General features: G+C 50.6%; 1 protein-coding gene across 7 annotated transcripts in view; it reads left to right on the top strand.

Moving 5' to 3' along the window:
- The window catches only part of HCK (HCK proto-oncogene, Src family tyrosine kinase), a 52,098-nt gene that overhangs the window by 26,895 nt on the left and 12,383 nt on the right, over positions 1–12,820 (top strand). For 6 of the 7 annotated variants that reach the window (XR_015555608.1, XR_015555606.1, XR_015555607.1 and 3 more), the window contains exons 4-10: positions 286–388; positions 1,204–1,302; positions 4,937–5,040; positions 8,101–8,250; positions 8,583–8,735; positions 10,113–10,292; positions 11,072–11,148. Coding sequence is in view for 3 of the 7 variants with exons in the window: in XM_087445432.1 (XP_087301558.1) it covers positions 286–388; positions 1,204–1,302; positions 4,937–5,040; positions 8,101–8,250; positions 8,583–8,735; positions 10,113–10,292; positions 11,072–11,148 (866 nt within the window). In the remaining 4 variants the exon portion in view is untranslated. The remainder of the gene's footprint in view (positions 1–285; positions 389–1,203; positions 1,303–4,936; positions 5,041–8,100; positions 8,251–8,582; positions 8,736–10,112; positions 10,293–11,071; positions 11,149–12,820) is intronic. The other variant, XM_004442488.3, reaches the window with a different exon arrangement.

Below are 12,820 nucleotides of genomic sequence, written 5' to 3'. Positions count from 1 at the left end.
CAGAGCTTGGGGCAAAAATCCCAGACAGTCAAAACCACCCTTGAAAATCCCCTAAATTGCCCCCAAAGTACTTAGTTCAGGCTATTGTGCTTCTGTTGAAGTGAATAAAACACCGTTAACTTTAAACTCTAGAATTGCACCCAGCATGGCAAGATGCTTACTTTTACCGTGAGTCCGACACATCAGCAGGTCCAGGGCTGGGTGCCAGGTGTTGGGATGGGAAACACCCAGGACTGTGGGTGGGCTCAGATCAAGCCTCACCATCCCATGTGTCTCTCTCTCCAGCAGGTTCTGAGGACATCATCGTGATTGCCCTGTATGATTACGAGGCCATTCACCATGAAGACCTCAGTTTCCAGAAGGGGGACAAGATGGTGGTCCTGGAGGAGTGAGTCCCCATCCCACTCCCCCTAAGAGATACCTACCTCTAATACTCAGTTATGCTCTTTCTGTGCTTCAATAAAGAAACTGATAGACTATCTCATACTAGGGTGTAAATGACTGATGAGAACTTGATCATAACAGGAGGAAGGGTTTGCTGTTAACTTGGATGAAGGCCACAGTAAAAGGGCTTGTGTACTAACTAAGGGTGCACATCCAAGCAAGGATGAACAGGTGAAAGCGCTTTCTCAGGGAAGCCTTCCTCGGGCTCTTAGGATCAAGCTACAGGCTTACCTATGGGCTAGACCCTGGTGAGGTGACTTTGCATTCAGAAATCCGGGGATCTCTGAGTTTTCTCCCCCTGATCTACAGTCTTCCCACTGGTAGGTATAGTGTCCAGTATGTGCTGGGGCCCAAGAATGGGAGTGGTTATGCTTGGCCAGACTCCTGAGCCACTCCCTCCAGCTCCTGGCCCCAGTGAACCACTCTGTCTGCCAAGGGCATTGCCCTACCTTGGGTACGGCTAGTAAGGCCAAGGCCGCAAGTCCAGGGAAAAAGAGTGAGGCCGAAGACCTAAGGCTGTGGGCTGTGAATGCAGGGGCAGGGCTTGATTCCAGATCCTCGGATGCTCAGTAGGGCCTGTTGTAAAGATCCCCACCCTGATCATGGGGTGCATGCTGGGGGCCAGGACAGTAGTGGCCCTTCCCCTCACCCTACCAGCTTCCTGGGGTTGGGGGTATTCTAGGCCAAGCCTGGGGGTCCCCAGAGGACCAGGGGTAGTCGTTCTGCCCCCTGACCCCTCTGCTCCCTCCCGTCCCTCAGGTCCGGGGAGTGGTGGAGGGCTCGATCCCTGGCCACACGGAAAGAGGGCTATATCCCGAGCAACTACGTCGCCCGCGTTGACTCTCTGGAGACAGAGGAGTAAGTATCCCATTTTCCTGCACTCCAGAAGGAAGCCTGAGCAAAGCCAGCCTTGTTCCTGCCTCAGGGCCTTTGCACTCGCTGTCTCCTCTGCCTGGCACGCTCTTCTTGGAGCTCTTCACCTGGCTGGCTCCTTCTCATCCTTCAGGTCTCAGAGAGGCCTTCCCTGACCACTCTGTCTGAAGTGGGTCCCCTCTGTGACTCTCTCTCTCATAGAAACCTGTTTTAGTCCCTTCTGAATACTTCTCACTAGCAAAAACGACCTCGTTTCTTTGGTTGTCCGCATGTTCACCGTCTGCCTTCTCCGCTACAGGGCGAGCACATGAGGGCAGGGACTGTGTCTGCTGCTGTGTCCTCGGCACAGGCTGGCATGCAGTAGGTGCGCAATAAATATTTGTCAACTGAAGTATATGGTCGTGGCAAGGAGGGTCTTCTGAGAGGCGCTCCAGCCCTCCTCTGGCCAATCATCCCTCATTTGATTCGTTCAATAAACACGAGCTTGAGCCTCACCTAGGCCTGTGCCAGGAGGGGCTGCAAGACAAATACAACGTATTCCTGCCCTCAGAGAGGTCCTGTAACCCATCATTCTTGGCTGCTGGTTCTTCTTTGTGTCTAGCTTGACTCTGAAAACATAAACAGTCATACTTCATTCATTCATCCATCCATCCATCCATCCATCCATCCAATCATCCAACAGACACTTGTTGAGCACCTACTGTATCCCGGCCCTATTCCAGGGATACCAGATGACTCAGACAGCCTTCCTCCTAGAGATGTTCACAGCGGGGAGTGAGACTGACAAGTTAAAAGATGACTACACTTTAGGGGGGCAATAGATCAATTCAGGATCAGCCAGCCAAAAGTTGAAAAATGATGGTCCCCATAGTCTTCTCTCCTCTGCCTCCTCCCTCTGGCTAAATGGTATTGAGGGTTTGGGATGCTTGCCTGTTAAAAATTTAAATGTTTCGGCTTTTTCCCATCTTAAGGTCACTCCCTTCCTAGTGCACGTGAAACCTCTTGCCCTATGAAATCTCCCCTCTCGGGCCCATGGCTGAGCCTGCTGTTCTGGACCTCCCCCTAGCACACCCCCACACACTGCAGGCTGCTTCTCTCTCCTAGGCTTTCTGCTGGGACATCCGTGTTCTGTTCTTCCCCTCCAGGCTCTGAACACTTAGAGAATCCCTGCACCGCCCTCACAGCAGCCTCGGAGGAGGCACAGCTGGTGTTACCCCTCAAAGGCAATATCATTGCTAAGTGAAAAAGGCAGGGTGCAGACCACATGTCTGGTGGGTTATCATTTGCGAACAAAGGGGATAACCTCAGTGGGTGGTTCTCAGACTTGAGCCATCAGCGTCATCTGCAGGGCTGGTTTCTGGGCCCCACTCCCCAACTGTCTGATGCATAATTTGCATTTCTAACCAGTTCTCAGGTGAGGCTGATGCTGCTGGTCCAGAGACCCACCTTGAGAACTGCCGACCTTAACACACACATCAGTCTTGCACCGCGCCCACGGGTTCTTGGATCTGCGTCAGGAAACTGCCAACAGAGGGTGCCCCCGGGGAGGGCAGCTGGGGCATTGGGAATCAGAGTGGGCGGAATCTTACTTCCTCTCCCGCCTTCATGTAGGCAATACCTTCAAGTGTTTCAAAATGCAAATGGTGCGGAAGGACATAGAATCAAGAGTGAAGTCTTCCTCCCACCCAACCTGCCACTTCCCCTCCCCAGAAGCAACTAGTTTCTTGTGAGTCCTCCCAAGCTTTACACGTGGATAGGAAAATATAGACATCCCCTGACTTTACACACCCGGCAGACATTACACACGCTATTGTGCTCCTTTTGTTCAGATCTTCCCAGCAGCACCTAGAGCATCCTGCTTTTTACAGCTGCTGAGTGTCCTTCACGTAGATGCCCCCCGTCCCCTGTCAGTGGTCACTTAAGTTGCTTCCAGTCTCGTGCTGCACTGAGTCTCTGTGTGTATATGTCATTTCTTCCCCGTGCAAGATCTGTGGGATAACTTCCTGCAGGTGGAATTGCCAGGGAGACTGTTCTTCCTGTGTATCCTCTAGCATTGCTTGAATGTTTTACCATGGCGTGAACCGCTTTACAAAACGAAAGCAAAGAAGGCAGTGGGCAGTGCAACATGGTGATTAAGATCTTGGGCTCCAGGGTTAGACTGCCTGCATTTGAATCCCGCCTCCACCACTTCCCAGCTGTATGATGTCAGGCAGGTTACTTTCTCTCTTTGTTCCTCAGTTTCCTCATCTATAAAATGGGGATAATAAAGGCAACAATTTCATAGAGTTGTTGGGTAGAAACAAGAACTCGGTGAATGTTGGCTGTCTTTCTCCACAGTTGATACGGCCCAGAGAGGGAAAGAGACTTTCTCAAAGTCACTCAGCAGGTTTGTGGCAGGGCCAAGGCCTTTTTCCGTCACAGCACATGATCCACTCCTCACCCTACTGAGGGTGGGAACAGTTTCGGCTGCTGCTGTTTGAACTTTTCCACCCCAAATCTCAAATATCCAGGGAGAAAAAAGAAAAGGTCCAGAGATATGGTCCTGTGGGGGATCAGAATTGGCCACCCCAAAATGTGTCTCTTTGGCATGAGGATTATTTTGAGCTCCTTACTTTTAAATACTGCAGACATTGGGAGAAGCTCCGAGAAGTATAATTTACTCCCTGTAACAGACATTTACATTTGTAATGGAAATCTCCATCTGTAAAGGTGTCTCTCCCTCTGTACCAGGAAGAAGGGGAGGATGACCTCATCTCTAGAAACTCTTATCGATGCAGAAGGCAAGGGCTTAAATCTGCATAATAACCTTACTCTTGTTTACTGTGTTTTTCTGGTAATCTCCCATAACTGACTCCCCCCATCCCCGACATCCTCCTCTGTCTTTAGCTGAAGATAATATTCAAGATGAGAGCCTCCACCATTTTGGCGAGTTGCTCAGTTTTCCTGAGTCTCTCTTATGTACACATGTTATAAAGCTTTGTTTGATTTTCTCCTGTTATTCTGTCTCGTGTCAATTTAATTCGTACGCCAGCCAGAAGGACCCACAGGGTAGAAGATTTGTCTTCCTCCCCCGCAGTCCCAAGGATAAAATTATTTGAAATCTCACATTTTAGCTTAGAAACTCATGCCAACTTTATATATGACTCTGTATACACAGAGGAGGATAAACAGTGAAGTTAACAAAGCCCCGACCCTCACTCACATGGACCTCCAAGGCCCTGAGAGGACGGTTATGTGTTCTTGCAAAATTTGCCAAAGTAAGATTTTGACCACAGTTGGTTAGGACCGCTGTATCTTCCCACTCAGTCTTTCTGTTCGTCACCGTATCCCTCACACTGGGTGGTGTTGGAATGACCTGTGGGCATTTTGTATTTGTAATACTGGATTATTTTTCTTAAAGAAAGCTCCCCAAGTTGCATAAGTTTCAGTCTCAGCAAACTGGATTCACTCCTGGTAAAACGTCTGTTTTAATATCAAAAGAATGGTTCTTTTTCCAAAAGAATCTTTGAGGAAAGTTGATGCTGCAGGAAGCCAGGGCCGTGGTATCCTGGTGCCTCAGGTGAGTAGGACAGGACTGCCCACCCCAGGTTCACACTCTACCCCCGCCCCTTTCCACCAGGTGGTTCTTCAAGGGCATCAGCCGGAAGGATGCGGAGCGCCAACTCCTGGCCCCTGGCAACGTGCTGGGCTCCTTCATGATCCGGGACAGTGAGACCACCAAAGGTAACCCAGCCCTCCCCACCCTGCCCCACCCTGCAGGGGGCCCCAGGCATGAGTGGCCACCACCGTTCCCCGGGCATGTGCCCCGGGGAAGGCTGAAGGACTCACCCAGCCCACCAGGGCTAGCAGGTTTTCTCCTGTGCTTTGCTCAAGCCTGGTGTGTGCCTGCTCAGCCCCCATGGTTGCCTGCTTAGGTCAGTGGAAGTAGGCCCCAGTGGTTATGGTCCCTGAAAAACATCCTGCTGAAGCTTGACCTTCACTAGCTTGTATCATTTAAAATACCCCTCACAGTGTGTCTAGTCCACAAACCTGATTCCCCCGTCTCTCCATAAAAACAGGTAGATCAGGCCACAGGAAGAGCCCCAGACCAGCCACACTGGGACTCCGCTTAAAACGGCTCCTTTGGGGAGCCTTTGCAAGTTTTGGGGTCGTGGCACGGGAGGCAAGAACAGTGCCCGAAACATCACGAAATTCAAACTGGCATCAACAAAGGAATGAATGTAACAGGAGCCTTGTGATTTCAGATTTCACACACAGACACCTTTACTGACACGTTTGGACTCAAAACTACTTGGTTCAGATGAATCAAGTAGATTGCGTCGTGTGACCTCACAGTACCCTGAGCAAATAGTTTTGGGGCCATCGATCAAAAGCCCCTGTGTGGCCTTCTGCTCAGGCCCTAGATAGCAGAAGTGATCCCAGTCAGTGACTGTTCCAGCTTTATTTCCTCCCGCCCAACAAGCCCCCTCCTAGCCCCCAGGGGATAAGAAAGAAGACAAAAAGGCAAAGGTGTCCACAGCCCCTGGCTTCTCTCCCCCTGTGCCCAGGACAGCTGGGGGGTTGGGCTGGGCCATCCTGCAGACAGGGGCAGAGAAACCAAAGAAACATTCGCAGACCTGAGGGGCAGGAGGTGAGCCTGGTCCTCCTTCATAGCCCTCAGAGGTGGGGCATAGTGGGGGCTTTAGCCAATTTAATAAAACTTGCAATGTGAGAGCCCTCAATCCTGTCCTACTGTGTCTTGGATTCTTGTCCCACCCCACCCAGCGTCAGCCAGGCCGGCCTCACCTTGGCAGGGCAGAGCGGCTAAGAGTGGGGCCCCGAGCCACTGCCTGGGTTCGAATCCCTACTCTGCCATTTACCAGCTGTGTGACTGCAGGTGACTTACTTCACCTCCCTGAACCTCAGTCTCCTCGTGTGTAAAATGATGGTGATATAAAACCTCTATCTTGTGGGGTTATTCATTCTTCATAATTAATAATGTCATTATAATTCATATAATTATAATTCATAGTGAATATTATTCATATTCATTCATTGTTTAATCATACAAGTTCTTAGAATAGAGGCTAGCATGTATGGTCAATTGTTATTCATTTAATAATTTAAACCTTCTCAAAATCCTGTGATATAGTGCTATCGTGGTAGAGAAAAACTGAGAGACAGAGAGGCTAATAACTTGCCCAAGGACACATAGCTGGCAAACGGCAGACCTGTGGGCATGGCCTGAAAGACATGCATATGGCCTGAAAGACTTATGTGTTTCTGGTCTACGTGATGCCGTGTGTACTGGGTTCCTGTTAGTGCTGTAACAAATTACCACAAATTTAGTGGCTTAACCACATAAGCTTATTATCTTACAGTTCTGGAGGTCAGAACTCTGAAATCATTCTCACTGGGCTCGAGTCAAGGTGTCAGCAAGGCTGGTTCCTTCTGGAGGCTTCAGGAAAGGATCTGTTTCCTTCCCTTTTCAGCTTCTCAAGGCCACCAACATTCCTTGGCTCGTGGCCCTGCTGTCACATCTTTCCAACCTCGTGTTTCCATCTTCACACATCCTGCTACTGACTTTGGCCCTCTTTTTTTTTTTTTTTTTTTTAATTATTTATTTATTATTTTCCCCCAAAGCCCCAGTAGATAGTTGTACGTCATAGCTGCACATCCTTCTAGTTGCTGTATGTGGGACACGGCCTCAGCATGGCTGGAGAAGTGGTGCGTCGGTGTGCGCCCGGGATCCAAACCCAAGCCGCCAGCAGTGGAGCGTGCGCACTTAACCACTAAGCCACGGGGCCGGCCCTGACTTGGGCCCTCTTACCACCTCTTATAAGGACCTTTGTGATTGCATTGGGCCCGCCTGGATAATCCAGGATACTCTCACCGTCTCCAGATCCTTAACTGGGTTTTTTGCAGAATTACATCTGCAAAATCCCTTTTACCATGAGGCTAACATATTCATGGGTTCCAGGACATGGACATCTTGGGCATCCATTATTCAGCCTACCACGTTTAATGTTTCCATTTCCATTTCCATTTCAATAATTGGACTGCGTTTCTTTTGTTTATCTTTTTGTTTGTTTGTTTTATAATTTTATTTATTTATTTATTTCCCCCAAAGCCCCAGTAGGTAGTTGTATGTCACAGCTGCACATCCTTCTAGTTGCTGTATGTGGGACGCGGCCTCAGCATGGCCGGAGAAGCGGTGCGTCAGTGCGCGCCCGGGATCCGAACCCGGGTCGCCAGCAGCGGAGCTCGCGCACTTAACCGCTAAGCCACGGGGCCGACCCTGTTTGTTTGTTTCTGAATAGCCTGACTTTTTACCAAACTGGTGTGTTATCTTGGCTTTTGTGATAGATAGATAGATAGATAGATAGATAGACAGACAGACAGACAGTTAGAGAAATAACAATGAAGAGGATGATAGCCGGCATTTACTGAGGTTACATCCTGAGTACTTTACAAGCATGACTTCTTTTAATCATCAGGTAATGTGATGAGGTAGGGAGCTATGATAACTATTCCCATTTTACAGATGAGGCGACGGAGGCACAGAGAGGTGACGGAGTCACTTGTCCAAGGCCTCACAGTTGGACATGGAGGAGCCTGGACGAGAACCCAGGCAGCCCGACTCCACAGCCCACTCTTACTCTTGTGCTCCATTTCCCAGGTGCCAGGATGGTGCCAGCCAGCGGTGGCCTTACAGGGGTGTCAGGAAGGGGTGTCAGCGTGCTGACACGAGGTGGCAGGCCTCTGAGGTACCACTCCTGAGTGGTTTCTCTCTGGCCGATGCAGGGAGCTACTCTTTGTCTGTGCGAGACTACGACCCCCAGCACAGGGACACAGTGAAACATTACAAGATCCGGACCCTGGACAGCGGGGGCTTCTACATCTCCCCACGGAGCACCTTCAGCACCCTGCAGGAGCTGGTGGTCCACTACAAGAGTGAGTCCTGCCCAGGGCTGCATCCCAGGGGGGTGGGCCTGTTTCCTGGGATTCCTGGTCTATGGTGCACTGCAGCCTCTGAGGGCCGCTGAGTTCCCCCCGACCCTCCCCAGACGATAGTTGCTTTGGCTTCTCCTGAAGTCTTAGGCCTGTTGAGCAGGAGGGCACAGGTGGCATTTCATCATGCTCTGCTCTCTTGGGAATGTCCCTGATGGTGGCAGCCTGTTGGAACTTTGGCCAGATGCGGGGGACCAGGCAGGAAGGCCTCCGAGGGGAAGCCCCTGGCTGGCCCGGAGCTGGCTGCCCTCGACTGACCAGGGGCTCTGTTCCAGAGGGGAGCGATGGACTCTGCCAGAAGCTCACAGTGCCCTGCGTGTCCTCCAAGCCCCAGAAGCCGTGGGAGAAAGACGCCTGGGAGATCCCCCGGGAATCACTCAAGATGGAGAAGAGGCTTGGAGCTGGGCAGTTTGGGGAAGTCTGGATGGGTGAGGCCCTGGGGCCAGAGAGTGGAGGAGAGGTTGGGGGAGGGAGGTCATTGCTTCCAGGAACAGCCTGAGGCAAAGTGGGGATGCCACCCAGGGCAGACTGGAGGTTTGAATAATAACTATAAAGGAGCAATTCCTCTGATAGTAAACCAAATTGTCCTGCCATGCAAACGCTGATTTGCCTTTGAGGCCCGGCCTATTGGGGTCAAAACCTTCCTTCTGGGAAGCAGGAGTCCTGGGGGAGGAATTGGGTCCCTCTTATCTGGTTGAGATAACCAGAGGCCTCTTAGGATGATGAAAATTGAGAGTGGGGAAGTACAGCTTGGAGATTCCCAGGTGAGTTCAATGTTGGCAACTGATGAACAAGCTGTTCTGAGCACTTGCCATGTGCCCAGCATCATGCCAGGGCATTGTGGGGCACCAAAAAGGCATATTCCACCCCTGCTGTCCTGCCCCTAATGACTGAGGACAGCAATGCTTGCCTTGCAGAACTGTGGGGTAGACACAATGCCTGGCCCAGTGCCTGGTGCACCCCATTGTGTTTATAGTCCATCATGTTCCACTGCTATGTGCCAGGCACTGAATAAGAGAATGTGGCAGAGGAAATATGGAGAGGAAGGTAGACAGATCTGAGAAATGAGGTTGGGAAACAAAAAATATTTATATAAGGCCTAGACTCTTCTTATGGGAAGATCACAAATCTGGATTCAAGCTTCCTGGTAGCCAAGGCAAAAAAGGCAGCATGAACAATTATGAGATTTACAAGATCCACAAGATGAAGCAAGAGGTGGGATGGGGAGAGGGAACAGCATGTGCAAAGTCCCTGTGGTGGGAGGGGGAGTTGGGTGCTCAAGGGACTGAGTTACACACAGGGTGATGGGTGTACAAAAGTCAAGGGTGAGTTTGGTGGATGACGAGGCTGGCAAGGGGGGCAAGGGCAGATCATGCAGGGCCTTGTGGACCTTGATGAGACAGGTATTTATTTTGAGAGCAGTGTTAAGATTAAAGCATTTTAAGCAAAGGTGGTGTTTGTGTGTGTGAGTGAGTGATGTTATCTGAGTGATGTTTTGAGGTTATTCTTTAATTTCTATAACAGCCCTTCAAAAGGAGTGCTGATCTTTTCCACTTTGCAGCTGAGGAAACCACAGCTTAGAGAGATTAAGTGGCTTGCCTAAAGGCACACAGCTAGGAAGTGGTGAAGTGGCCCTCCAACCCACATCTATCTGAGGCCAAAGCCTCTGTCTCCCCTTCCCTCTCTAAGGGCCGATATGGGCACGGAAGGCACTCTGGAGGAGGCAGGTCTGCAGTGGGGCCTTCCAGGGCTGTGGGGAAAGAGCAGTGGATTCTGACCACCTTCCTGCTCCCTATCCTCTCCAGCCACCTACAACAAGCACACCAAGGTGGCCGTGAAGACGATGAAGCCAGGGAGCATGTCAGTGGAGTCCTTCCTGGCAGAGGCCAACCTGATGAAAACTCTGCAGCATGACAAGCTGGTGAAGCTGTACGCCGTGGTCACGGAGGAGCCCATCTACATCATCACAGAGTTCATGGCCAAAGGTGTGGTGTTCTGGGGGCTGGGGGTGCAGGCTGCGGCTCAGACTGGTCAATTGCAGACTCAGAGGTGACTCTGACATGGCTCTTGCCCTTGAGATGCCCCCCGTCTGGCCAGGAGCTGTTCCAACAAGTACTCATTGAGCACCTTAACTTTAACCGCCCAGCCCTCCTGGTTAGGGGTGAAATCATGGTGAATGCCAGGGGAAGGGGAACGCAGGGGCCACCGGGAGGAGGGAGTGGGGCCAGAACCCCTCGGGTGATAAGAGAAGAGGCTGTGGGCTCACTGTGAGCCTCAGGGGCCAGGGTGACCCCCACCTCCCCTCACCACCCATCAGCCACCTTCCCTGTGTGGACCAACGCTCTGGAAAAGAGAGTCGGCAGAGCGTCTGTTCCAGGCCGCCCCCTGCCTGGCCACAATCCAGGATTTCTCAGGGATTTTTCTAGGACGCTTTTTCACAGCCATTTTCAATCCCTGCCCATTTATTGATAAACAGAAACACCTCACACAACCTCCCCTAGTGTGATTTGAAATTACAATACTTTTTTTGTTTTCTAAATACACAATTACGCCTGCCTGGCCCCAGTCCTCCAGGCTCAGAAAGCTGTCTCAGTCAAAGAACCAGTCTGGCAATCACAAAGTCATTTTCCAAACATTCGAATTCTGTTTCTCAAACACTAGGAGTGGTAAATAAATGTTTTTATTTAAATCCATGACAATGAACAATTTTCATCATGCACTAAAGCAGTAAGAGTAGTAAATGTTGCTTCTCCCTCCCCCACAGGAAGCCTGCTGGACTTCCTGAAAAGTGAAGAAGGCAGCAGGCAGCCCCTGCCAAAACTCATCGACTTTTCGGCCCAGGTGAGAGTCTAGTGGGGAAGTTGGGGCAGGGGGCAGGAATGCAGTTATTTATTCAACAAATATTTATTGATCACATATTATAATAATAACCATAATAGCTAACATTTATTGAGTGCTCAGTATACTTTTTATATGTGCCTTACTTATACTGACTCATTTAGTGCTCACATCAAGCTTCCAGGGTGAGATTTTTGTTATCTATGTAACAAACCACTCCAAAGCTTAGTAGCTTGAAACAACAATTTATTATTTCTCATGATTCTGTGGGTCAACCGGCTGGGTGGTTTTCTGCTCCACATGGTGATACCGGGGTCACTCTCGTGGATGCATTCTGCTGAGAGCTTGTCTGGGGCTAGAATGTCCAAGATGCTGGTGCATCCTCCGGGGTCTCGCCCCACACGGCCCCTCCTCACTCAGCAGTCCAGCGGGAGCTCCTTCACAGCGCGGCAGCGAGGCTCCAAGAGGGAGTCTTCCAAGGGACCAAGCCCTAATGCGCGAGCGCTTATGAAGCCTCTGCTTGCTCCCTGCTTGCTAATGTCCCACTGGCCAAGGGAAGTCACAGGGCCAAGCCCAGCGTCAGTGTGGGAGGGGATGGCACAAGGGCAGGGGTCCCAGGAGCCAGGTTCATTGGGGCCACTAATGTAACAGGCCACAGGTAGGTAACTGTCATCCCATTTTACAGAATAGGAAATTGAGGCATAAAGAAGAAGTTAAGTACAGATGAGAAGACTGAGGCCCAGCGAGGTTAAGTAGCTTGGGGCATATGGCAACATATCCTAAATTACATGTTAATTTTGGAGGATATGGCAGTGAACAAAATGGAAAGTATTGCTGTCCTCTCAGAGTTCACAGATATTAAACAACTGAATGTCTTAGAGAGCCGTTACCCAAGTGGTCCCAGCTCAGCGTCAAGAGAATGCAGCATTCAGCAAAATAAATAATGGACGCAAATCACAGAAACACTTCTTACAACTCCATTTTCTTTCTCATCTTCCCTTCACTCTCTGCAGCTCCTCTCACCCCCAGCCTGAGTGCTTTGCACTTCTATCCTCTCTCATTTTCTCCTGTCTATGGGAAAACAGGGGAGGAAACGGGTGTGATGAGAGTATACAGCTGGAGGAACCTGATCCAGGAGCAATCCAAGAAGGCTTCCCAGAGGAAGTGGCCTCTAGGCTGAGCCCTCAAGAAGAGTAGAAGTTAGGCAGATGAACAGGAGAGGGAAGGGTATTCTGGACAGAAGAAACAGCCTGTGCCAAAGCCCCAAGGGGAAAAACAAGAGCTCAGCCTGGTCAGCTGGAGCCCGGGGCTGGCAAAAATGAGGGAGGTGTGGTTTGCAGCCTGGAGGGTGTTAAGGGAGCTGTGCACCTGGGCATAGGGCTGGGCCTTCTGAAGATGCCTAAGGCAGAACTCGTTTGAGTATGCAAATCCTGGGGAGCCCAGAGGTATAATAAAGGCTTTACCTTTCAAGCCTGGAGTGTCAGAGGCACATGCAAATCAAGGGCTGGCGTTCTCCCTTCCGTGGGCCCTGTCCTCGGGGAAACAATAGTCTGGCCTGTTGCTACATTATAACCATCAAACTGGCAGAAACCTTGCTGGGCAGAGAGTCACAGACTAGGGCAAGAGCCACTCTCCCCATTTCACAGATGGGAAAACAGAAAGCGAGGGAGAGAAA

Source organism: Ceratotherium simum, chromosome 21 (assembly GCF_057802395.1).
Source record: "Ceratotherium simum simum isolate JZ-2026a chromosome 21, ASM5780239v1, whole genome shotgun sequence".
Taxonomy (NCBI): Eukaryota; Metazoa; Chordata; class Mammalia; order Perissodactyla; family Rhinocerotidae; genus Ceratotherium; species Ceratotherium simum.
The sequence above is the reverse complement of the archived record's forward strand: the minus strand, read 5'-3'. Positions and strand labels throughout refer to the sequence as shown.